Raw genomic sequence first — 26642 nt, 5'->3', positions numbered from 1 at the left:
CCGCTGAGGCCCCTCTGCGCCACTTCCGGCCGCCCTTTGCCCTCAGCCCTGTGTGCCGCTTCCGGCCGGCGCCGCGTGCGCCTCCCGCTGCCGTGCGCATCCCGATACCGGGAACGATCCCGGGAACCGTCCCCGTTCCGAGCTTCCCCCTGGCAGCGGCCCCAGGCAGGTAAGATGCCGGCCCTGCCCGCTCCAGCGGAGCCGGTTCGGTTGCCGGCCGTGGGAGGTGTGTGTGTTCCTCAGCGAGCCCCGAGGTGAAGCGTGCCTTGACGGCTTTGGCTTTATCATGTGCTTTCCATTTAAAGAAGTTTTGTATGTCTAACAGCTCGCCTGAAGTTTGACAACATAGGGGTTCAGTGCTGTTTTTTGTAGAAGTACTGCTGGCTAATAATAAGCAATGGTGTAAGGACTTGTATAAACGCCACAAGCAATTATAATATAGTACTAGCAACTATTATTTATTTATATATTATTATTTATTAGTGGTACTAACAAGTGAATTGTGGCCTAATAAGCAAGGCGTTGTTTATTGATTGAAATAGTAAAGTTAAACACCTATTTTATATACATATACTTGTGGCTTAGACAAAGAGGTAGCAAGTTATATTAATCATAAGTTATTAATTTATAAGTAGCATTCAAAAAGTAAAAATGCAGGCCAAGCTTATCTAGTGTTTTGCTCACAGCTTTCTGCTTGATGACTGAAGGTGGTAAATTCAGCCACTGAATATAATAAAGACTAGTTTAGGCAATGTATGGTTAAAGCAGTTTTATGAATATATATGTGATGTATTGAAGTACCTTAAAAATGAATACTGTAATACTTCAGTGGAACTGTGCAGTAGTAAAAAGTGTTACGGATGTACATATTTAGATAGACCATTGCAGCACTTCATTGTAGTCAAGTGTTAAATAAATCCATTTGGATGTGAGTTTCTGATTTGTCACTGACTAGCTAGAGCAGCCATCCAAAGTCTTTCTTATTTTGGGGGTAGTTCACTCATGTCACCTTAGTATTTGTGAGGAACAAGCACAATAACTCTATGTTTCATTTCTGCTTTGTCATTTGTCCCAGAGCAGTGCAATCATGGCATCCATGGAAGAAAACTTTCCTCGAGGGGGCATCCAGAAGAAACCTGCAGAGGGAAAAACACCCAAGCCAAAGTTAGAGCGGGACAATTTGTTTGATGTATGTTGTTTGCATGCTCTTGGTTAACTTCTCAGAGCTCTTCCACTGTCAGAATTTGACTGCAGCCCTCTCTACCTGTTACTTCTACAGTAAACTATAGAAGGGACTCCCAAAAATAGATGTCTGCTGACATCCACATCCTCCTGATCTCTGAAAGATCCCTAATACCTGTTACATCTTGAATATGATGACTGAGAAAGTTTAGGCAAAATTATTGATCAGGCTGTAGCTTTTAAACTTTCCACAAGCATCATATCCCAAGGTACTGCTTGGTGAGCCTGGTGTTACTGGATGCAGGCTAAGTTGGTCTTTCTGTTGGTAAGAGTGTGGTGCAGATCTCTTGCACCACTCTTTTCTATTCCCAAGATTCAGCTTTATAAATTATCAGCCTCAGCCCAAAGTAGATACTTTGGAAGACTTGCACGTAGACAGACAACAGTTAACAAGATGGTTCTCTTTTTTTGTCCAAATCAGTATTTTATTCATGGCAGCAGAGTTCTGCCATAGTGCAAAGTTTGTTTCTTTATCCACTTTTATTTTTTAACCTTCTGTGCTTGTAATCTGCTTTAGGTTCAACATGAAGAAAAATCTCAGAAAAGAAAAAGGAGCCAGAAGGACCAAGAAAAGCAGAAAAGGTTCAAGGCAGACAAAACTGTTAAAGCTGCTGTTAAAGAAAATGTTATGAATATTGGACCACTCACAATTGAGGTTGGTGCATAAATGTTTGATTTTGTGTGCCTCTCTTTTGTGGGCTACACAAAAATGGCATGTTTTTCCTTCCTAAACTGCGAAATACATCTGTCATCCAGTACAAAACTTAACATCTTATTCCCCTGTTATGACTGACTTGCCAAGATACCCATAGTATGCTATTTTCCCTGCTCTCCCAGGCACTCAGTGAGGGGATGCTGCTCCTTGGCTGTATCAAAGAGGTCAGTCACTACGAGCTCACCATCAGTTTGCCCAACGGCCTCTCTGGATTTGTGCCAGTCACGCAGATCAGCGATGCCTACAGCAACCTGCTCACCAAGCAGGTGGCCCAGGGAGAAGTCCTGGAGGTGAGACCTGGGACTGGGGCTGTGATTTGTGCTTGGAGCTACAGGGTGTTGTGAGTACCTCAGAGCCAACCCTGAGGTCTTGCTTAGGAGCCTGGCATAGACTAACCTTGGTTTGGAACTGGATTTTCCAAGCAAAGTTTGCAGTTTCTTGGTAACAGCTAACTGCTAGAAAAAAAATAAAATTAAATAATCAGTTACCCTGTCTCTCTGGTGTCAGCAGTGCCCAAGTTTTCCCAAGGCGTGGGAATGTGGGATTAGCACTACCCCTTTGCTGGTGGTGTTTTTCCCTGCTGAAGGGAAAGGCTGGCTTAGGGTCACTGTTGGCTCTGTAGATGTTTCCTCAGCTGCAGTCTCCTGACTCCAGCCCACACAGTGTTTTTAAGCAAAGCCTCTCAGCCTTACTGACATGACATAGTGTCATCCCTGCCTCTCTATTGAGATTCTGGTGTTTGTGGCATTTCCTGCCTGTTCCTGAAGTGTTGACAGAGAAACAGGACTTTCTTATGGGATTTTGTTTTCAAAATCTGCTTCAATAACAAATTCTAGCCTTATGTTACTTAATATTGTAAAAATTGTATGTTTCTCTGTTGATCGTGTTGCTGGGCAGGAGTTGAATTCCCTCCCAGACCTGTTTTCTCCAGGGACACTGGTCCGGTGCATCGTGACCAGCATTGAGAAAAGTGACGATGGACGCCGCAGTGTCAAGTTATCAATTGACCCCAAGAAGGTCAACAAGGGCCTGAACTCTACAGCACTAGCAGCAGGCATGGTAAGTTTTCTGGGTCTGTCAAAGCCTCTCTGTGCTCTTGCATTTCAGTTTGTCCTACATGGGATCAGAGCAGAATGTGGAGCTGCTCTCGCCATGGAAATGACCTGTGAGGAGAGGGTGGGTTTAGTTCTTGTCTCCAGGTTGTCATTCATGAAATTAATTCATTTTATTCTGTTTCAATATGGCCAAGTTATTTAATGATTTCTTTCTGAGTAGTTTTCTTTGTTAATTTTTCAGAAAGTAATATATAACATGGCTTGCAGGGTGCTTGGTTGTTTGTTTTGTGTTTTCAGCTGTATGATTGTACTCACCTGCTATTTTTGAGCATCACAATTATTTTCCTACTAGTTTGTGAGCTCCTTATGTGTATAGCTAGATAAAGGTAGAGTTAAGTCCTCACTGCTAGGTGAGCTGTGTAATAAGAAAGAATGTAGTGTTCTTGCTCTGAAAAGTTCAGTTCTCTGTCCATATGAAACAAGGGAGTACTTGGGTGGTGAATCTCTTACCGTATGTTCATTCTTTGGAGACCCAGCTGTTTCATTACATTACTGAGTTGCAGTGCTTTCTTCCCAACAGCTGCTCTCTGGTTCTGTGTTGAGTGTGGAAGACCATGGTTACCTCATAGATATTGGTGTCACTGGAACTCATGCTTTCCTGCCTCATCAGAAAGCCAAAAATTACATCAAAGCAGCCAAGAAGGGTAAGAAGTAGTTCAGGAGGGTCTGATGGGTTAAAATGGAGGTGGAGAATGATAGGGATTAAAGTTTATTCTATCTGTGGTTTAGTGCACCTTGGTGGGATTGGGTCTGGTTGCTGCAAACAGCAGTTTTGTGGCTGGTCTGCAACAAGCCTTTGTGTTTCAGCCCATGATCTGATAGACTGTGTTCCAAGCCCTGATGCAGTAAACTTCACATAGATTGAGATGGAACTCTGTAAAAGCTTTGGAAAGAGTGGGAGGAAATACTGAGTGCTCCTGCTAGAGGTTTTATGCTGTGACTTATCTTTGTAGGGCCTGACTTGAAAATAGGCCAGAGCCTGAACTGCCTGGTTGTGGAAGTGAAGAATGAGGGCAGGGTGGTCTGTTTGTCCATCGATCGATCGGAGGTGGCTGCATCCATTGCCACAGAGCGACAGAACTGGGCACTCTCTAATTTATTGCCAGGGCTGGTGGTGAAAGCTCGAGTGCAGAAGGTAAGCTCTGGTTTGGGTTTCTTTTGTTGGGTTGGTCTTTTGAGCATTGTTGAAGGCAGGAGACAGGTGAAGCTGAGATGAGAGTTTATGCCCTGGAAAATTTCTGGTTGGTCTCAATTACTTAGCAGTAGCAAACATAATCTGCTAGACACTTCCCTCTACTGCATTCATCTGAGGTCTGATCTCAGTTCTGGTTGTGATGCCCTGAGTATAAAGGCTTCACACTGAAGCTGCTGATGGAGCTTGAAGCAGAACAGGATTCATTTTGTGTTTTCTGGCCTTTACTGCTAAAGTATTCAGAAGAATTGCAGTAGTCTTCAGAGTACACACAGCATTATCAAAAAAACAGAGGTTTTTTCAACAGACTGTGCAAAGCAGAATTGTTAGCAGTTTTTCTGTCTCTTGTGATATGCTTGTTGATTAACACCGACAGTGCTATTTTTTGAAATGTGTGAATTGCTCTCTGTGCTGCATGAAAACTGAGTGTGGAAATTTTTTTGGCATCTTTTCATTCCCCTTCCTAGGTGGCCCCACTTGGGTTGAAACTGACTTTTCTGTCTTACTTCACTGGCATTGTGGATTTCATGCACATGGACCCAGAGAAATCCATGAGCTATTCTCCAGATCAAGTGGTAAGGAGGGTGGAGGATGGAGTTGTTATTTTGCTTACAACATCTCTTACCTTCTCCAACAGTTCTGTGGAATTATCTCTACAATCTTAAGGCTGATAGCTTCTTTCATATCTTTTACTTGAATTACTATTGTGGCTGCTTTAAAGCTGTAAAGAACAAAGCCATTCCTGGAAGACTTATTTGGGAAGCCTGGAGATTTGGAAGGGATAGAAACATGACTTCTGGCAGGAGGTGGCCTAGTGAGGCGGAGGGTTATTTTCGCAGTCCTGTCAGGAGAGTGGCTAGTCATAGAGGGAAGTTTAGGGCTAAGTTTATAGATAGCTGGGTGGTTGGGGTAAATGTGTAGGGTAGCAGCCCTTGAAGGTTAATGAGTAGGAGGAAGATTATGAGAGATGTTAGAATTAGGGCTCATTTGTGTCCTTTATTGTCTAGGGGCATTATTAGTTGTTTTGTGACTAGGTTGATAAATCATAGCTGGAGGGTTGAGAGGGTTGATCAATCATAGCTTGAGGATTGAATATCAGTGCTGGTGCCCTGCATTGATACCAGCCTAGTCCATAAAAACAGACAAAAGCAAAAATCCCTCCTTGGTGAGGCTGTTAGAAGCAAGTGATGTCTTAGTAGCAATACTGGAAAGTGGCCAGAGAGTTCAGGTGCCAAGCAGAATGTCCATGAGCATGAGTGAGGTGCCTTTTCCTCTTTCATTCAGTGAGCACTCTGTGTTCCAGGTGAAGGCCTGTGTGCTGTCCGTACACCCCACGTCGCGGGCGGTGCGGCTCACGCTGCGCCCGCCCTTCCTGCATGCCGGAGGAGCCCCACGGCAGCTCCCCGGGCAGCGCATGGGGGCCGTGCTGGAGGAGGCCACCATGAAAGCCTTCTACAAACAGTTTGGGGCCATCTTTGAGCTTGATGATGGCACTCTGGCATTTGCACGGGTAAGTGCCAGGGAGGCAAGTCCTCCCTATCTATCTTAGCCTGCTGGGAAAGGGGGCTGGGAGAGGGTTTTATTTTTTGCCTTTATCCTCTTTGTGAGACAATACAATAAAGTTAAGATAGCATGCGAGATGTTTGTTAAATGATACATCCTCTTGTTTGAATTTAAATGTAGGAGGGTTGTTGTGGAAGAGCTGATGAAACCTGCACAAAGAGAATGTTAGAGGAACAGATTTGTCAGATGCTGGCACTTCAACCTAAGGCCCATATCAGTGCTTTCACTTTCCAAACACTCACTTTTAATTTCTTTTTTTCTAGTTGAAACATCTTTCAAAAACCAGAAAATCCTTTAAATCTGGGGCATTTAAGGAAGGTTGCAAACATAAATGTCGGATCATTGACTACAGCCTCATGGATGAGATGTGTATTGTATCTCTGAAGAAGTGAGTATGACAGACTCTTCCAGAAAACTGGTTGAAGAATTAGAGTGTTTGGGAGTGGAAAATTACACTACTTTGCTGAACTGGAACTTCCCATGTGGGGTTTTTGACTTGTATCTATGTTGTGGCACATCAGGTTGTCTGGGCATCCTGCACATATTCCCCATACTCTGTGGAACTGGGACACCACCAGTATCGTTGGTGAACTGAGGCAGAAGGAGGCTAAATTAGTTCTGCCATGATTGTATCAGAAGACCATGGCTCAGCACGAAATCAAACCTTGATCTTGCAGCTCATTTGTATTATATTGTCCCTCTTAGTACTTCCAACTTTGTGGCTTTAAGCAAAGTAGATAATGGGTTCTCCTTTCATGAGGCCATAACTGTTTGACTGACACCTGGAATGGAGCCTGGTGAACCCCCCTGAACTTTATATCCTAAGAGCTGTTTTGGGAGATTGGTCAGTTGGAGTAAAACGCAGCTCTGGAGTTGTAGAACACTGGGGAATGTGTGGAATAATCGATATTTGGGACAAGTCAGAGAATGGGACTGTCTTGTTATATCCTGAGTTTCCTTCAAGATGACTGACTGCTCTCTTTGTGTCTCTTCTCTAGCCAGATTATTGAAGCACGGTTTCTGCAGTACCAGGATATCCACACAGGTGATGTGGTGCAGGTGAGCTTCTGGAGGACCTGAGCATGTTATACTTTAAAACAGTGATCTTGCCAATGTGCACTCCTTCTGCCTAATATGTGTGTCCAACTTTTGATCCAGACTAGTGAGATGAAAATGAGAAAAACCTTCTCTTGCAGGACTTGATTATTGGAATGCAATACTCTTCCCATTTTGTTCATGTTTTTATTCATGATGTGGCAAAGGCAATCAAATTTTATCTGTGGTCAGTCATTTATTTGTTGCCATAAGTACATTTTTAGAAAGATGAGCAAAAGAAATGAAAACTTGCCTTGCAGTCATGCAGTCAGAGTAAAAGTTCATGGTTGAACAATCACAGTGAGCTGATGGGCAGAAAGGTACTCATGATTTTTATGTCTGAGTCATGGCTGTATTGAATATGTCTCTGGAAACAATTCTAGTTTGCTGGCATCAATAGAGATTTTGCAGAAGTAGTCTATGCTTAAAGAAAAGAAGCTGTACAACAACCTTATGAAGTATATAAAAGTTAATGGGTCAGATTAGTTGGATGGAATGTAGTTTGATCTAAGATTACTAATTTTTTGAATGTGATTAGATTTGGTGATTGTAAGTGTTGTAGTGTCTTGACTGTTTCCTACCTGACCACAGTCTGCTTTTCAGGCTGAATTTACCAATTTTTCCCCTGTTTTGGGTTTTAGGGCAAAGTGCTCTCTCTAAAACCCATTGGGATGCAGGTGAAAGTGGCTGATGGGATTAGAGGACTTGTGCCATCCCTCCATCTCTCTGATGTGATTCTGAAGCAGCCTGAGAAGAAGTTCAACATAGGAGATGAAGTCAAGTGTCGGGTGAGAGCTGCCAAACAGGGTCTTCAGCTGCTTTGCATTTTTCTCTTCTGAGTATGTAGCAGCTGAATTGATCAGGCAAGGACAGACCTCTGTACTCCATTCTTGTAGGTGCTCGAGTGCAATCCTGGAGGAAAGAAGCTGATTCTTACTCTAAAGAAAAGTCTCGTCCAGTCAAAGCTTCCAGTCCTCTCAAATTACGAAGATGCAAAGCCAGGCCTGATCACACATGGCTTTGTAGTGTGTGCAAGGGAATTTGGCTGCATTGTGAAGTTCTACAATGATGTCAAAGGTCTGGTACCCAAGAATGAGCTGGGCTCAGAACCCATATCTTGTCCTGATAAAGTCTTCTATGAAGGCCAGGTAATTAATGTACCTCTGCTGTGCCACGTGTTTTAATGTGAAAGAGAAGTCTGCAGTTGGCTCCAATGTGGATTTTCCTGAGGAACCAGCTACACCAGGAGATGTTTATGTCCTTTCACTTTATTAGTTGTGCTCCATTTAAACAGGGTAGGCTGTTAAAAGGGCAGCTCCTCTTTGGGTATGTCTGACTTGCCTTTCTAGGTTCTCTCTGTTCTGCAGGAGAACATGGTCGTGTGACTTGATTCTCAGTAGAAGTCTGGAGTTCAAGGCTGCTGTTTTTCCTAAAGAAGATAAAAACTCTTACTACAGAATCATAAAGATGATGTTTTCTGACCGAGTGTTACTCTGGTTATCCTGTTGGTTTCAAATTACAGGCACTTTAGGAACTGTGTTATTCACAGTTCTGGTTCTTGTTGTGGGCAAAGTTACAGAGATCTCAGCCCTCTTCATTATTTTTTCTGGTGCCTTTCTTTAATCCCATTATTTTTTGGTTGGCTTAGAAGAAAGGTAATTTTCTAGTCAGAATTTCTGACTGGAGATCTGGATTTTATTCTCAACTCTGCTACAGACCTGGTACAATCTTTCACAAGATCATTTAATGATTATGTACTTCTATTTCCCTCTGTGTGATCAGAAAGACATTTGTCTGTGGTTGAACCTGTTAAGTTCTAGCCACTGGTCTGCTATCCTCAGGTGTGAGAGAAAAGTGTACTATGTATGTATGTCCCTGTCTTCTTTTGTAGGTGGTAGCAAACTGAGGAGGGTCAGCTGAACTTAACTTGTGTTTTATATTTTTTTTTTCCTGCAGGTTCTTAAAGTAATGGTCTTAAAATGTGAGCCTCAGCAGGAAAGACTCTTGTTGTCCTTCAGATTATCAAGCAAACCTGGCCCTGAGGACAAATGGAAACGTACTCCAAAGGAGAAACAGGAAATGAAGTACCAAATAGGAGAGGTGTTGAATTTAGTGGCTGATTCCTTTTAGCCTTTTCCTACTCATTTCCCATATGATTTAGTATCACTTTGAACAACTTTGCTTTGAGAAAACTTACAGTGATCAGGAACTAGCATTAAATGTGCATTTTTTACTGTGTGGTTGACCTGGATCAAAAATGGTATCTCAGTTTTCAGAGGTCAGGATAAAGGACTCCCAGGAGAGTCCCTCTGGAGGTACCAATTAGTGCTCCTACTCCTAAGATGGGATCCTCTTTTTTTATTTTCTGGATGATGCTGATTTTCTTGCTCCAAAACCAGCTGCTTTTGCTCCCTGGAAAAGAAAAGCATTAGAGAAATGTTTTGAAATGTTTCTGTGTTTTTGCAATAAACAGTTTCCAACTCCCTGCAGATATTGCTAATGCAGGAACAGGACAGTTCTAGTCTTGATGAAATTATTCCCTTCATCCTTCAAATGAAAAGTCACAACCAAGAGAATTCGGTTCCAGCTCCTTATTTCTCTGGGAGCTGAGAATTAGTTTTTATTTTACCTGCAGTGTTGGCATGCTTCTTAGCTCAGCCCTGTTGATGTGAGAGTTTTTCATGTGTACCTGGGAGGCAACATCAGATTCCCTGCAGCACATCACATCCCATCCCCTGTGCATCAAAAGAGATGAGTTCAAAAACACTTGGAATTTTGTATCACTGTACTTGTTCTCTTTTCAGATAGTTGATGTGAAAATCTTGAAGAAGAAAGATAATGGGTTAGAAGTTTCCATCTTAGAAGATGAAGACAATGTGGTAGCCTGGATCCCCATGCTGCACCTCTCTGACTTTGCTGCTACCTCCAAGCTCCTGTGGCACTGTCTTCAAGAGGGAGATGTCCTACCCAGAGTTATGTATCTAAGTGACAAGGGAGAGCACATTGTATCCTTTGCCACCTCAACCAGGCAAACAAAGTGTGGGGAAGGAGGTGTCTCTCAGCATTCCAGAGAATCTGCAACAAGCATAAGAATACTGTAGCTAGTGTGAAGTGGAAGTGCCTGTCATGCTAATGATACTTTAAAGAGGAATTATAACTTGCTCTAGAAGTGAGGCTCAGCTGGGGCTGGAATCTCTTCAGAAGTAGGTTGTGAGCTGACTTGTTTTCCCAACCAGCTTCTGGGCTGTTAAACCTATCACAACCTTAAGAAAAATTGCTGTTTTGATATCAAAAATCTGAACTGAATTGTTAGGAAGTTGATATTTCTGCTACTGTGAAAGATGTATCTTTAATGCTGAGCAGTTTAAGAGATGTGAGTTGCTAAATTTTTGTGTAGGAAAACCAAGATAGAAATTGGAATTACAGCATTTAGCACTCCTGTACTCTCTAACTTGCAGCAAGTGCTTTAGCCCAATGGTTAGCAGCACTGAAAGATTTACTTGGCATCGTGCTGCTTTCATTCACCTTTTCCCATTTTTCTTAACTGGTTGTTCAGATCTTGAGTAGAAAGTCTGCAGTGATTTCTGCTATACAGGAGGAGCAAGTTGTAAGAAGCTTCTCTGAAATCCAGCCTGGGATGCTGTTGACTGGTTATGTGAGGAATGTGATGCCTTTTGGAGTGTTTGTGGAGTTCCCTTTTGGTGTGACAGGACTGGCACCCAAAGTGGTAAGCAATGCCTCCACTTCAGTAAGCAGCATGTATGTGATCAGGCTGCTTGAAACATAGTTCTGGCAAAGGTACAGTAACAAGGAGGGAGCAACTGGACTCCAGGCCCTGCATTTGCACAGCTTCCTGCTGCAGGGTAAAAGGGTTTAGGTTTGCCTTTTAAATTACTTCCAGAATTAAATGAAGCACTTCATTCAAGTGAGCTTAAGCTTCAACAAGGATTTCATGTGATCTCAGTAATTAATTTTAATTGATGGGTTTTTCTTAGTCTTCATTAATTTCTCTTATGCATTTACATGAAGTCGTAACTCAAACCCTGCTGAACAGCTCTGTGGGTGGTTGATCACTATCAGCTGTGCTCAGTAACCTTGCTCTCTGTTTCCTTTGCACAGAGCATGAGTGACAAGTTTGTGACAGACACCAAGGACCACTTTGTGGTGGGACAGACTGTGATTGCAAAGGTGATGAGCATTGATGAGGAGAAGCAGCGCGTGCTCCTCAATCTGAAGGTGTCTGAGTGCAGCTCAGGAGATTCTGCTGCAGAGAGCTTTGGCCTCCTGAATCAGTACTTCAAGGAGCTGAAAGAAATCAGGGACTTGCTGAAAAGAGGTAAAGATTGTAATGTTCTTCTAAAGGGTTTCAGGTCAAAAAAAAAGGTGCTCTAGAGGAAAAAGAAAAGAATAACATTTAAGTGAAAGAAAGTTCAGTTTAAGCAAAGATTTCACTTCCCAAAGTAGCTTATTAGAAAAAGGATGTGTGTGCAGTGTCTGCCATTGACAAGAGGCTTTTTGTAAGTACAGCTGGAACAAGCCAAAGAAATTACTCTTTTCATTGAAGTCTCCTAAGCCTCTTGCATTGATTTTGGGTCAAGTGCTTGTGATAACCCAAGCACAGTACTCATATGAGGGTGACTTTGTTCAAATAGATTTACCTACAGGCATTATAGGTCCTCCAGCAGGGGTTTTCTCACATGCTGTTTTTCTAGTGTTTTTATCAAATTCTGACTTTGTTCTTTTAGATTCTTCCTATATCCAGTACTTTTTAATGTTTGTTTTCTGTAATTGTGAAGTGACAGGTCTGTTTTGTACTTCCAGTGTTCATCTGTTTTGCTTTCACGTTTTTCCAAATGCAACGCTGGGTGCCAGTGTTCGTATAAGATGGGAAAATACTCTCTCTAAAATTATTAGGTCCTTAATGTCACAAAAGGGTTTCTGCTTTGATTAACTCTTAGAATTTACTTTGTAGTTCTACAGATACATGAGCCTAGGCTTTGTTTTCCCTTATGAAGATAGATTAATACTTCATGTACCACTGAATAAATGTGAAGGCTTGTCTTGGTATTGTGAAGAAACAACATAAGTAAAACTGAATTCCCGCTTTTTCTTCCCTTTATTTAGGAGAGCCCAGCATTTGTGAGTTGGTGCCTGGGAAGAGGGTGCATCTGGTCGTGCAGGATGTGAGGGAGGATGGCTCAGCACTGTTCAGTGGCAGCTCTGTCACAGGCTTGACTGTAACTGCCACCCGCTACCATTTGGGAGGTGAGGGTCTTTCCTTTGCTTGTGTTAGTTTTCAGTCTTGTACTCTGAAACCTCTCCTAAAATGGATTCTGCTGATGAGAAACTAATAGGGAGAAGTCTGGTTAGAATAGGGATGGCCTTGAAGAGTAGTTAAGTTTCCCAATGTCTTGCTGGCCCATTTGTGTGATTCAGAAAATATGATATAAACCTCCCTGTGTCTCTGTTAATTTTGTCTCATATTTTGGGCATCTAGTTTGTGCTCAGAGATCCTTAGTTGAACCATACTGTATAGAGACAAGTAGGAATACAAGCTCCAGCTTTCTTGGGTTTTTTTCTTCTTCCTTTAGAAAGGTATTCCTTGGAGTATGCTCTATCTGAAATTGTTGTCAACTTTTCTTGAAAAATCAATGACTTTAAAACAGGGCCGTAATTTTCCAATTAAAAAATTAAAGAAAAGTGTCATACTGTGCAAAACCAAACATATATTTGCTGAAGTAATGAATAAACCAGAGAAAGCAAGATAAACCTCTAACTTCAGCAGAAGTAATAACCCCAGCACTTCTGTGTCAGAAGAGTTTCCTTTTTCTTTTCCTTAGCAACAGATAGACTGATGATAGTTTTGTGCAAATGTTGGGAAAATCTTTTTTATATTATCTTGACCTTGTTTTTAGTCAGCCTTGTCTTTATTATTTAAGAGTTGTGTCTTCAGTTTGGTACTAGTTTGGTTCAGATACAGTAGTAATTAAGCAGTCTTTGGTCTTCAGGAATTAAACATTTCATGTTTGTCATGTAGCTCTATCACAGTTGCTCAGAATTCTTCATTGTCGTCAGGATATAATCTCCTTATTCTCATTTCTAGACAAAAATATTGCTCGTGGTGAGAAAAGGAAGGCATTGATTCTTCATGTGGATGCCCTCACATCTGAAGTGTTTGTTTCTCTTCGGGAAGAACTGTTAAAGCAAAGGCCCAAGCAAGTGAGTATATGTTCCATTTTTGGGTTTGTGTGCTTCTGCTTGTCTGGAAGACTGTAGCTGATTAATAAATTTCAAGGGTGGCTGTTTCTTCTTTTAGAGCTGTGGGAGGTAGAGGAGGGAATCCAGATCTCAGCAGGAGAAGTCACTCTGTCTGTCCATTTCTGTCTAGCGGCTCCGAGAGAACTCGCAGCACTCTGTGGTGGTGCAGCACATCACAGAGCACTTTGCCGTCGCGTCTCTGCCAGAAACAGGCCAGCTGGCAGCTGTGCCCATCGCCTGCCACCTCAATGACACCTTCCGCTTCGACTCGGAGAAACTCAGGGTGGGACAGACAATCTCTGCCACCTTAAAAGCAGTGAAGGAGAACAAGCACGGGGTCTTGTTAGCAGTGCAGGGCCCAGCCAAGAAGAATGTTTTTGTGAGGGTGCGGAACGAGTCAGAGACAGCACTGGAGGAGATGCTTCCTGCTCTGAAACACTCGCTGTCCCCGGGGGATGTTGTTACCGGTACCGTCAAATCCATCAAACCCACCCACGTCACTGTTGCTATTGATGACAAGCTGACAGGTTCAATCCATGCATCCCGGATCCTGGATGAAGTGCCCATAGGCTCTTTTCCAACTTCTACTCTGAAAGCTGGACAGAAAGTGACTGCTCGAGTCATTGGAGGCAGAGATGTGAATACTCACAGGTGGGAAAACATGTACATGGTTTTGCTTCTGGAGGAATGCAAAGGATGAAACAGTTTGTGTTTCAATTCAGGTCATCTAGGACCTCTGTCCACAGATGCTATTACAGCTGCCTTTGCTGGAGTAGTTGAGGCCTGAGGAAATCTGCTGTAATATTCTATCCCAGATCCAGCTTTCAGTAAATTAGCTTTCTACCTGTGTCACTGTATTTATCTTGAGTGTAGATTGCAAGAAAAAAAGATGTCTAAACTCTTAAGAACCAGTTGAAACCTTAAATACAGGCCCCAAGGACTAAATTTGCTGGGGTATTTTGGTTACCTAAATTGCTACTGCAAAAGTGATAAGAAGAACTGGAATTGGAAGGCTCTTATAGTTTTGGAGGGCTTGCACCTGGGTTTTTTTTTGCTAGTGCAGAGGCATTAAATGTGGGTGACTGGGGCCTGGGGAGATCAGGAGAAACTTTGATCCTTTTCCTCTTCTTTTTAGGTGCCTGCCAATCACCCATCCACACTTCACACAATCCATTCCAGAGCTCAGCATTCGACCAAGGTAAGTGTTGGCCTCTCTGCTGTCTGCACATGCTTAACAGACCTTGTATCCTTGGATGTCCCATCCCTTGAACCTCTCATTCATGAAGGAGCTGGCTGTGAGCAAGGACCTCCATGTGTATGCGGTGAGGCAAGGCCTCTTACTCTCTCTTGTCCTATAGCTGTGTTAAATATCAGAGTGCTCTCCTAGCACATGATTTCATTTGAATGTCCTTTTGGCTTCAGGTTCTGCCAATCTGGACTCTCTCGTGTCTGTTTCTGTCAGAAAGATTTCTTGTTATGATCAGGGAAGAATTAATTCCTGGCAGAAAAAATGCAGCTGGGGAGGGGTGAAAGACATTGTCACAGTAGTACCAGCTCACCACATCCCCCTGGGTTTCTAACTTCCATCTTCATCTTTAGGACCAAAGCTGTTGTACTGATGTCCTCTTTATTCTTTTGCAAACAGTGAAAAAGAAGGGGAATTCACAGCAATGCTGAACCTTAAAGAAGAAGGTTCCCTCAAGAAACTTGGACTCTACGATGTTGGACAGACAGTCACCTGTTTTGTAAAGAAGGTGTGCTCAGAGTCTTCTTAGGAAGTGTGCTGGGGGAGGCAGCAAGTGGGTGTGACCTCAGAGGGCCTTAGCTCAGACCTAAATATTAAAGACTGTGGTCCTCATTAACTGTGAGAGTGGCCTGTGGCAACTGCAGTGCCCTTCTTACAGGGAAGGTAGAGGAAGGAAACAAAAATTTTCAGTACTTGGTGGAGTCAGGCTGACTTGTCCTCTTTGACATGCCTGTTTGTTGCCAGCAGGCTCTAGTAAAAAGGCTTGGAGTATGCCATCAGCAAAAAGTACAGTCACTGCTGATCCCCTGTGTGCACTTGCCTGTGAGCCACAGCAGTGTTGTGCTTCTAAGAACAGAATCCAAACCACCACTCTTGCTTGGTGCAGAAGCCAAGGCTGGACTAGCTCTTTTAAGGCTTAAAAATTAGTGAAAAATTTCTGCCAGGGAAGGTTTTTCTTTCCCCCAAGGTCTCATGCTGTCTTCTCTGGTTATTTGTTGTCTTTTTAGTATAACATGCTCAAAAACTGGCTGGAGGTGGAAGTTGCCCCTGACATCCGAGGAAGAGTTCCTCACCTGCTGCTGTCTCTGAACACCAAGGTAAGGAGGCTGTTACTGGTGAGCTACACACACTTTTTTTTCCCATATGCTTGGCCACAAGTAATGGCTGCAGATATTTCTGACGTCCATGTGAACTCATAACCCAGTGCTCTGCCCTTTAGGCATTGCTGCCCCTTGCTGACAAGCAAGTACTGTGCCTGCAGCTAGTTCAGCTCAGGAGAGCAGAGTCACTGAAGCAGTGCTGAGCTATCAGTCAACTGCACATCAAAGATGTTTATAGGAAGTGTCAAGGTTCATAGGGGAAATACTATCAGAATTATGCAAAGCTTCCTTTCTGGAAATAAGTGTAAACATGTCTTTTATTTCAGGTCTTAAAACATCCAGAAAAGAGCTTTAAAAGTGGCCAGGCAATATCAGCTACAGTGACTGGAACAGATGCCACTGAAACATGCCTCTGCTTGTCACTCACAGGTATTGTGGAGCCTTAACAGTAGGACCCCACCACATGTGCTACTTTACTCAGAGTTGGGCCTGCATTGACCCCTCAGGTGAAGATGTTCCACTCCAGAGCCAAGCTGTGCCTCTCTGTAGAACAGAACTAACCCCTGGGACCCTGACCTAGATGTAGCAGCAGCTAGGACAAGCGAGGTCAGACCTCTAGAATAAAGAATCACTTTCCTTGTGTCTCAGACTGAAGCCCTTCTCTAAGCCCTTCTGAACATATTCCCTTCTAATCTCAGATGGGAGGTGGTATATTTATCAATTTTTGTCAGTTACTCTGGATATTGAAATTGTGCAACTAAGGGTTGCACTTGTCTGGGCTACCAAGGCAAACATGGCTGCAAACAGAGATTGCATAGACTGCACCTTACCAAAAGCTTGTGGGTTTGATATGTGACTAGGCAACTAAAATTAGCTACTAACTTACTACCTCTTGCTTCATATTTGGAAGTATTATGATCCCCTTTCCCTCCACCTTTTCCAGGAATTCAGTCACTGGAGCAGGATACCATCTCTGTAGGCATGGTAACAAAGGTGACTCCACATGTTGGCTTGACCATTGCACTGCCAGGTGGGAAGGCTGGCAAAGTCAGCCTCTTTCACCTGAATGATACTTACACAGAGGATCCTCTGGGGAGCTTCAAAGTTGGCAAGATTGTCAGGTCAGTAATTGTCTTCCTTGTTCCTTCAAGCTGCAAGGCTTAGAAATATGATCCTTTGGTGACAGGCTTTTCACTGCCTTGAGGTAGTGCCAGACTGTAAGGTCAGTCTGGGGCTAAGAAGTGATGCTGACTTTCCTTGTAAATGTTTGGGTGAAAGTCTTGTATTTTTCATTTATGAAGAAGCCCCTTTTCAGCTGCCTTCATGGACTGTCTTTCTGAGAGTAACTATGTTAGCTATGGTGTTGATGGGGCTAAGGGTAGCCAGGTGTCCCAGCTTTGCGGTGGTTCTGTGGGCTGTTTGGTGATTGAGTTGTTTTTACATTTGCACAAGCAGTTGCATTTCCCTGCTTCACATACTTTTTGGGAATGTTGGAGAGTGCAACAGGCCAAGTGATTTCAGGTGTAACAATCATTAACTCTTTTGTACTGGCAGTAGAGACTGAGTAAATCAAGTAGACATGTTTCAAAAGTCCTTTTTCTAGTTTTCTGAACTATTGTGTCATGCTGGTTTGTGTTAGGTGCTTAAAGGAACAGAGTGTTTCTTTTTCTGCAACTGCGAATATTTATTTTCCACCTGTGGCTTATTTTAGCATGTAAAAAAGCTTTCTGTTTTCTCCCCCTCTGCCATGCAGGTGCTACATCCTGTCCAATGAGAACGGTAAAATCCAGTTGTCTCTCCGGCAATCCCGGTATGTGTCATCCCTGTAGTCTGTTGATCTCCTACTAGTGAAAAAAATGATCATGAGATACACTTGTGATTTGTTTTGGAAGATCAGTGAGAAGTGTTAAAAGAACGAGAAATGCATTTTTGTAAGGGGTGATACTTGTTCCTACTTCAGAAAGAATTTTTCCTGTGAATCAGCAAACATTGAAGGGTCTGACACTTAACATAAAGCTGCTCAAGTGGGTTCAGATTTAATTTCTGTTTGTCACAGTTTCTAGGCCTGCCTTATCTTTTTGTTTGCTTATTTGGGAAGAAAGTTCTACCACTCAATTTGCAATACAAGCATGTTACGTTTCAATGTTCAGCTGCATTTTAACAGTTTTGATTAGGTAATAAACTTAGCCCAAAATGTCTCTTAAAACTGAGCCTTTTGCTTTGTCTTCCTTATGGAACAAAAGTGTCGAATTAAGTATCTTAGAAATAAGTGGGGAAAACACCAAGCAAATGCTGTGCAAAATTTCAGACAGCATTTTGCTCTCCTCATTTTCTTAGTGTCAGAGAAAGCCAGGCTGATGTGTTTGGCTCTGTTTGCAGCAGCATGTGTGTTCCCTAATGCTAGGTAGAGCTTGGCAAAGATGCAGGTAGTCCATTAGTACATTTCAATAAACTGAAGGGTGCCTCTGATCCAATATGGTTTCCAGAGAGTACTAGCTGTTTTTAATACTGATGTATTTTCTGCTATCCAGAGCAGAATGTGAATTATTCAGATGAGTGCTTTAACTTCTAACCCTTTAACTTCTAACCTCTCTTTTCTTTTAGGCTAAATCCAAAGATAAACAGCAAAGTGGAGGATATTGAAATAACAAGTATTAAGGATGTTAAAAAAGGCCAGCTGGTGAGAGGCTATGTCAAATCAATCACTCCATCAGGTGTATTCTTTGGGTGAGTAACCTGAGAAAGTTATTCTGGCAAGTGATGAGTCTTGGAGAACTTATTTTGAGTGTACAATTGTGGATTCTTGTTTGGGGATGATCTCTGGCATAACGTGAGCTTGCAAAATGAATTATTTGTGGGAATCAAAATGTCATGGATACTGTGTTGAGCCTGTGAAATTAAAGTAGGGAAAGTTAGTGAGACACTGTACAGAACTGATGGTGCCACAAATGCACTTTATTTTTCTTTCCTCCTGCTGTAGAATACTTATTTTTGTTTTCTTCCTCTTCTCAGATTGTCCACTTCTCTCCTGGGCCGAATCCTGTTCCAGAATGTTTCCCCATACTTTGTACAGAAACATTCCTTATATGAAAAGTACCTGCCTGAAGGAAAACTGCTCACTGCCAAAGTACTTGGGTAGGTCCAATGTTCTTTAAAAGGAACTATGAATTAGAAAAGAGGAGAGGATGGAAAGAGGGGGGATAAAAGAGAGGAAGATTTGAAAGAAGTTCAGATCCTTGCAGTCATTGTAAATGCTCTGATTTTTTTCTTCTTATTCTTCTTATTTTCTTATTTTAAATATTTCTTATTTTTCTTATTCTGTCCTGCTACTCCTGGTGATGCACCACAGGGTAAATAGAAAAGAAAAACGTATTGAGCTCTCTCTCCTGCCTGAGGATACTGGGATGCCAAGTGTCTTGCCTGAATCCCTAGGCCTACCACAATATGGAGCAGAGGAGGAGAAACAAGAGGCAGATGATGAGAAAAAAAGCGAAGAGCCTAAGCTGAAGAAAAAAAGGAGAAGAGGAAATGATGAAAGTGGTCAGGTATGGGTGTGCTTGCACAGAATATGCTAAAGGACTTTGTTGGTTCAAATACTGAAGTGACTGGGAAGATCCCAGTCTCATCCCGGAAGGATAAGGCTGAGAAATTATACAGACTAGGAAAAAAAAGATTAAATTGCATTGGAGAGTACAGAGATGAAAAACTATTCCTTTTGGGTGGGAGCTAGCTGAGATAACAGCCCAGTTGTGTTTCCTGTCCCTTTGGTCTTTGAACCTCATGTAGATGAGTGTGGCTTTATTCTCCACTGTTTATTAGCTGAGAGAGTAGTGGGGGATGTTGTGCCAGGGTACTGCCCTCTCTCTCTTTGCTGCCTGGCTCTTTACTTTGTGATCAGAATTGCCTTTAAGATTGTCACAGTTGTTGCCCTTGACCATCCACTCATTTCCACTTGTTGCAGGAGGCAAAGCCAAAGAAGAGGAAGATCTGCCCAGCAGATGAAAATGACAGTGGAATTGAGGTGTATTACCGTGAGGAGGAAGAGGATGACCAGGAGGAAGAGGCAGCTAAAAAGAAATCTATGGTGAGAGGTTTGGAGGAAAACGTGAGCCTGAAATGACCTTCTAGTCCTATTGATATGTGTCAGTTTGACTTTAAGATAAGAAGTATTACTGCTGCAGATAGGAGTGACACAGGCTGGTGTTTGTGTCATCTGAAAATGGCTTGAAGTGGATGGAATATAAATTATAGCAAAGCTGGGTCACAGAGTTAATGTTTTTGCTGATGGGCTGTTTGCAAGTACAAGAAGTCAATAGTACTGAATATGGAGAGATGCCACAAGCAAAGAGCAGTTGTCTGATCCCAGTTAAAACACTTGAAATTAAAACCCAGGGCATTTTCTGTCTTCCTCCAAACAGGTAAGGAAGCCTGGTGAAGCTCCCAGGCTGCAAGTTTCCATGGGCTTCACCTGGGATGAAGACAATGCAATGGATATACCTGTGCTGGATCAGAAGGAAGAGAGCTCAGAGAGCGAGGAGGAGGAGGATGTGCAGTCCAAGGTACTGTGTAATTGTATTGTCTGCACAGGAGACACCACACAGTAGCTGTAATTTGATAGTTTGGTATTTGCATGTCTGTCTGCCCTGTAGCAAAGCCTTTTAACCCAAGGGAGCATCTTTGGCAGCTGACACAGGACTTGTTCAGCTATTTTGATCACTGACTTCAGTAGCAGGTACCTCTGAAGCAGAGGAGAAAAGGCCCAATTTTAGCATGGTTGCATGAAAAACAGATTTTCTCATGTTGACATGTTAAAAAAATAAGTATTTTGAGTCAAACAAATATTTTCATTAACACAAAACTTTTTTTATTAAATGTCAGCTCTGTTTCTTACTTTCCTGAGTGTTGTAAATTCACAGAAAAACCTGGAGATGAAAAACCTTTCAAGTTATAGTCCTCTTATTTAGCAAAACACCAAAAAGCACCAAAAAAGAATCTTCTTTTATGCTGTAACCTTTAGAAGGGTTTTCCAGTGAGAGCAATTGAGCAAAATCAGACTCAAGCTCATGAACTCTTTTCATGTTTGCTCTTCAGGATTTCCCATGTCCCTCAAACCTCACTTCTGTAAAGGCAATACATGGCTGATGCTTTATTGCCCAAGGTAACAAGGCAGAGAACTATGGCACTGTGAGTTCCAAATTTAGACCTGAGTCACCCTAGTGATCCAGTAACACACCCCAGTTGTTCTTGGGGAGAAACTGTGTCAGATTTTTACAGAGTGAAGGAAGGTGATAGTGAGTACTGGCCTGGAGGGCAAAGATGGAAGAATGAGAGGGAAGGGCAAAGTGTGGATCCTGCTGCTGGGGTGCCAGACTAGCAAACTATTTGGTCCCTCAATGAATTTCATTTAAGAAAAAGGAATTTCATGTAGTGCTGCTCTTCTTTGAGGTGTGAGCTGTGTAAGAAGGAGTGGGAGGTGTTTATCATTTTTATCCTCTTTTAAACAGTTGGCCTCATCTCTTCCTTTGGAAACTGCTTAGCCTTGGACATACTGAGGTCTGGCTATGCTTTAGCTGGACCTGCCTATTCCCCCATGAAGTACCTGCCCTTCCTCAGTCCTCCTGTTTTGCTCTTTCAGCTGAAGAAACGAACAAAGAAGGAGAAGGAGCTGGAGAAGCAGAAGAAGGAGAAGGAGCTTTGCAAAGTAGAGGCGGCTCTCATGGACCCGAGCCGGCAGCCCCAGTCCGCAGATGACTTCGACCGCCTGGTGCTGGGCAGTCCCAACAGCTCCATCCTCTGGCTGCAGTACATGGCTTTCCACCTCCAGGCTACAGAGATTGAGAAGGCCAGAGCTGTGGCAGAGAGAGCACTTAAAACAATCAGTTTCAGGTAATAATGGAGCTCTGCTTCTCTACGCCCCAAAGAATAAATTCTGATGGGGTAGTTATGGTGGCAGAACATTGGTAGTATCAGTGTGAGTCTGTGTGTGTGGAGTGACAGAGTCTGTTTTAGTGAGCTCAGAAGGATTACATGGTAGCAACTGTCAGCTGGCCTGAGTCACCACCGCTGACCTGCTGCAGGTCATGAGCTCAGGAGCTCCTGAAGGTGTCACTGAATGCACAGACATTCTTCTGGGCAGTCAGAAGCGTTTGGAAGAGCTGTCAGTGATGTCCTTGAATCAAAACATGAAACAAATGGTGAAACTCCTGTTGTTTTTGCCATAGGGCTGTACCTTAAATCATCTCTACTGCATGGTTAAGTATATTGTGATTTCTTGACTCAACCTTCTGGTTTTTAATTACAAACAACAATGATAAAGACTGTAGTGTGAATCAACTGCTGTGGTCTATTTCAAAAATGGTGTTTCAAGGAGCAGTATGTCCTGTTTCTTGTCCTGGAGGGATGCTACAAGTCAGTGAGTCTGTGTAGGTTAGTTTGCAAAAACCTGGTGAAGACTGGCAAAAGGCTGAATATTTTTTTTGACATCTGCTTTAAGGGAAGAACAGGAGAAGCTGAATGTCTGGGTAGCTCTGCTGAACTTGGAGAACATGTATGGTACTGAGGAGACACTGATGAAGGTCTTTGAGAGAGCAGTTCAATACAATGAGCCTCTGAAAGTCTTCCAGCATCTGTGTGACATCTATGCCAGTTCTGAGAAGTACAAGGTAAGACAGTGCAAGCAGATCCCTGGCATGTATCCCATTCAGGCATGCCAGTAAACTGCAAGTGCTGGCTGTGTAAGCTTCCAGCTGTCAGATGTTGGGCTTGTCCTGTTCTTAACTGGAGTTAATGGTTGTGATTGACAGTGGGCAAGGATATGTTGATGCTTGCTTTTATGTCATAGGTGTTCAGAGACATGCAGCCTAAGAATAAAAGTCCTAAACCTACAAGGCTTTGTTATGAATGTGTGATCTAACCCAGCTCTGTCCTTCCAGCAAGCAGAAGAATTGTACCACACAATGCTGAAGCGTTTTCGTCAGGAGAAATCCGTGTGGCTGAAATACGCCTCTTTCCTCCTGAAGCAAGGCCAGGCTGAGGCTACTCACAGGCTTCTGGAGCGTGCTCTCAAGGCTCTGCCCACAAAAGAACGTAAGCTCTCTGCCCCAGCCTTAGTGTGGACCTTAATGTAGGCAGGGGATGGGCTGCTCTCTGATATCTCTTCCTGTGACAGCATTTGTAATAAGTGGAAAGTGCAGCCAGCTGATTCTCAGGGAGGGGAACTTTCAAGCTGGATGTCACTGCTAAATGCACCTCTGCTAAAGGCACCAAATAGAATTTGCTATGGTGCACAAAAACAAAACACCCAAATCAAAGGCAGCTTTGAGTTTTACAGCCCTCTAGAAAAGTTCACTTGGTCTAAGCTCAGATTTCTGGGGCTGCCCATGGATGCTGCATGATACATTATGAATATAAAAATAAACCTTCCTCTTCCACAGAGAGCTGAAATGGGAAGTGAACTGTGACCCTTCTGTCTCCCACTTTGATCCCACCTTAGTCCAGAACCTCTTTACAACAGAATCTTTTGTCTCTGGTTAGAGATGGTGCTGTCTGTGCCTGCCTCTGTTCTGTGCAATTCTCACTCCTGTTTGATCACGTGGAAGAGAGTTGCTGTGATACCCTAACATGTCATTACTTTTCCCAGATGTGGATGTCATTTCAAGGTTTGCACAGCTGGAGTTCCATTCTGGGGACACAGAACATGCCAAGGCCCTCTTTGAGAGCACCCTCAGCAGCTATCCCAAGAGGACAGACATTTGGTCCATCTACATGGACATCATGATCAAGCATGGCAGCCAGAAGGAAATCCGGTGAGTTGTGGTGCAGCAGGCTGGGAAGGGGCAGAACACACCTGAAAAGAGCAGAGGTACCCTGCAATGTGGGCTTGTATAGGGCTTCCCACAGCACAGCAAAAGGGATTTTTTTTTTTTTTTTTCTTTTTCTTTTTTTTTTTTTTTTCCACAAAACTGGGGTGTGTGGAAGTGCTTATTCTTGCTGGGACTGAGGAGACTCCAAAAAGTTCCATAGGGCGGAGGGGAACTGATTTGTAAGTTGTGGCCTGCATGACAGAAATTAGAGGCCTTGCACTGAGGTTCACCTGTCCCTCTGCGGGGATTGCCTTGTATCTGAAGAGTGAGATCAATCTTGAATAATCAATCTTTGTAACATAAAAATGGAAAAACATTTTTTTTTCCATTTCTTTTCCTGAGAGGTGAAAAAAGAAAGTAATTTTCCACATCCACTTAATGAATCCATGGTCCGATGTAGTTTCTGGATCTTTGTTTAAGTTGACCAGCAGCCTCAGTGTTCTCCAAGCAAGTAGAAGGCTTCTACTTAGAGATTTTGGCCAATTGTCAGGAATCTCTTTCTTCCAGCACCAGCAGTTAGCAGCAATTTTCTCTGAATGTTTCCCCAGACTTTCTGCTCTTTGTTAAAAGATATGGTACAGGGCTTATATTGAGTGCTGTCACAAACATGATTTGAATCACTTTGGTTTCTTGCAGAGACATCTTTGAGAGGGTCATACACCTGAGCTTGGCACCAAAGAAGATGAAATTCTTCTTCAAACGCTACCTGGATTATGAGAAGAAATTTGGTACAGAACAGAGTGTCCTGGCTGTTAAAAGAGCAGCACTTGAGTATGTGGAGACCAAGAGTTCCCTTGCTGACACCTAAATGTGGTGCAAGTGAAAGCAGAGAGACTTGGCTTTCCATGCAGTGTAGGAACTGAGAAGTGTGGAGTTCTGCTGTGACTGTCCATGAACAGTTTCTGGAGAGTATTGGTCTGTGACCAAACCAGCTTGGAAAGAACAAATGAAACTATTTGATAAATGTTTGCAGCTGTGTTCAGAAGTTACAAATAATCCTGCTCTGTTGATGACATGTTTTTAAATATAGACTGTTTTATAATCAAAAGAAACATCAGCCATACCTGTTTTACTTTCCTGGGGAAATGCTGCAGTTCTGACACGCTGCTTTTAAGTACAGTAATGTCTTACAATTTGATTTTTCTCACTGTTAAGATGGCAGAGAAGATTCTTGTCTTTTGGATGAATTAACACTTCAAAAGATTTATCTCAGGTGCCTTTGTGCTCTAGAAATTGGCAGAGCAACACTGGATGGTGGCATAGCTGAAGCTGGAAGGAACTGATGATGATCTTCAAGCTCCTGCTCAAATCAAGGGTCAGCAAGACTAGGTTGCTCAGGTTCACTCCCAGTTTGGTTTTGATTTCCCCAAGAATCACAACCTCTCTGGGCAACCTTCTGTTGTAACAAGTTGCTAGGGATTGATGACAGAAACAATAGTGATTTTCAGTAGTCGTTTTCTCTTAAGAGAAATCACTGAAGTCAAAGAAAAAAGTTTTTTCTGTGCTGGAAAAAAAACATCCCAATATAACCTGCTTGGAGAAAGCCAGGTAGTTTGGGTACTTGAAAAAGCTGTCACTGATGTCAGTGCCTTATGGTCCTTATCTTACAATTCTGTATTCCTCTAACTTTCCACTGAGATGTGGATATGATCAGCCACATGTTTTACAGAGGAAGAACTTGAGGCAAGTGGAAAACAGAGTATGCAAACAGATGTGATTACCCAGTGTAGACCCTAGCTTTGAAATACCAAACTTGAAGAGTCTCACTCATTGTAGGTACTCTAAACTCAAAACCAGAGTTTTGCAGGACCCAGCTCTTCTGCCTCTGTGAATGGCCAGTGCTGGCAAGGCTGGATGATTCAGCATCTATTTCATTCCCAAGTCCTTTGGGATCCAGAAACAAGTAATTTCACTTCTTGCCCCCAGGGAGAGCAGGGTGCTGTACTCACATTTTGCTTAATGATCTTGTAGTGGAGGAGGCTGATTACAACATCCAGTAGCAACTGCTGCCTTTTTTAAAGAACACAGCTTCAGTGATGGTGGCTCTTTCTTTTGGTTTAATTAGTTGCATAACAGAACATGTAAATAAGCGTTGCAATAGAAACCAAGATCCCTCAGAGGTATTGTTTCTTCTTCACTGCTGTGGCTATTATAGTGTCTGTAGTAGGCAGGAGAGGTGAAAGACCTGTGTGTAATTCTCTGTACTGGAGGAGCCTGGTTTGAACCCATCTTGCTGCTGGGAGCTGTGACCTGTGGGCTGTTCTGTGATGGGATTATTGATGGTCTTTGGAGGAACAGCAGGGGATGTGAGCTCACAGCTTGTGTGATTCAGCATGCCAGGAAGATGGGTGGCTCAACTTTGCTCTTGGCATTTCAGTGAAAAATCTAACCTGGCTGCTTGTGCTTGTGTGTAAAACCATCTGGGTTAATGTTCCTCAGTTCAGCATTGTCACTGGGGGACACTGGGTGACAGGAGCAGCAGGGATATATTCCTGAGGGTGCTGATGTGCCAGGAGAGGCAGAAGCCTAGGGCAGTCTCAGTGGAGACCATGCTCAGAGAGGGTGGCAGAGAGGAGAAAAACCAAATCTGTGCAATTTCAAACAAATTTCTGAGTGTAATGCCTTGTTCCACTCCTCACTGACAGCTGTCCACTCAAACATGCCTCTCCAACAAGAGGGAGGGAAAACAAACAAGCTGGACAAGCCCCTAGCCCATCCCAGCCAATGGAAAGAGAGTGGATTTAATATAGGAGAGAAGGGATGTAACCAGAACAAAAGATGGTTTGTGCTCATGGTTTATTCTTGGATAAAAATCCATTCTCAAGCATTATGTGTCTTGCCCCTTTCCTTCAAAGGAGGGAAGGGGAAGAGAAGGAACCAGAGTGGAGGTGGTTCAAAGGAATAATTAGGGCTATCAAGAAGGAAGGCTAGGGAAATAAAGGAAGTAAGAGGAACTCTGCTTTGTTTCAGCAAGTTACCTCATGTCTGCTGGTGGTGTGGGGGTGGCGTGTGCATCTGCATGTTCACACTCGAGGGCCAGCAAGAAGAAATGCAAATTAACTCCCTTTCATCTCAAGTTAATGCAATTTAATTTATCTTCCATCTGATTATTTCTGTGGATTAGTTGATGAAGCTGAGAGCCAAGCCTTCCCACAAATGCAAAGCAAATCTGTGGAGAGGCTGAACAGGGATCCTGGGATGCCTCGCCCATTAAGCGGTGTTCCAGCCTCTTTATGTGAGGGAGTAGCCTGCAG

General features: G+C 43.0%; 1 protein-coding gene across 2 annotated transcripts; it reads left to right on the top strand.

The window, feature by feature from the left end:
• Positions 1–22: 22 nt before the first annotated feature.
• Positions 23–24440, top strand: PDCD11 (programmed cell death 11). 2 transcript variants are annotated; one of them, XM_077182923.1, is made up of 36 exons: positions 23–169; positions 1081–1189; positions 1760–1897; positions 2080–2247; positions 2855–3016; positions 3593–3716; positions 4026–4207; positions 4732–4839; positions 5568–5774; positions 6091–6215; positions 6826–6886; positions 7564–7710; positions 7819–8070; positions 8879–9022; positions 9727–9927; positions 10479–10649; positions 11042–11258; positions 12047–12187; positions 13026–13141; positions 13311–13831; positions 14316–14378; positions 14826–14934; positions 15434–15523; positions 15853–15955; positions 16470–16647; positions 17280–17336; positions 18131–18253; positions 18539–18661; positions 18876–19071; positions 19488–19610; positions 19945–20085; positions 21162–21412; positions 22020–22188; positions 22459–22612; positions 23166–23331; positions 24025–24440. In XM_077182923.1, the coding sequence occupies exons 2-36, from the start codon at positions 1088–1090 to the stop codon at positions 24194–24196; spliced, it is 5505 nt and encodes a 1834-aa protein (XP_077039038.1). In that variant the 5' UTR covers positions 23–169; positions 1081–1087; the 3' UTR covers positions 24197–24440. The 2 variants fall into 2 exon arrangements, with proteins under 2 accessions (XP_077039038.1, XP_054493307.2); XM_054637332.2 differs by having other exon boundaries at positions 25–169; positions 1076–1189.
• The last annotated feature ends 2202 nt before the right edge of the window (positions 24441–26642 follow it).

Source organism: Agelaius phoeniceus, chromosome 9 (assembly GCF_051311805.1).
Source record: "Agelaius phoeniceus isolate bAgePho1 chromosome 9, bAgePho1.hap1, whole genome shotgun sequence".
In the NCBI taxonomy this organism is placed as follows: Eukaryota; Metazoa; Chordata; class Aves; order Passeriformes; family Icteridae; genus Agelaius; species Agelaius phoeniceus.
The sequence above is the reverse complement of the archived record's forward strand: the minus strand, read 5'-3'. Positions and strand labels throughout refer to the sequence as shown.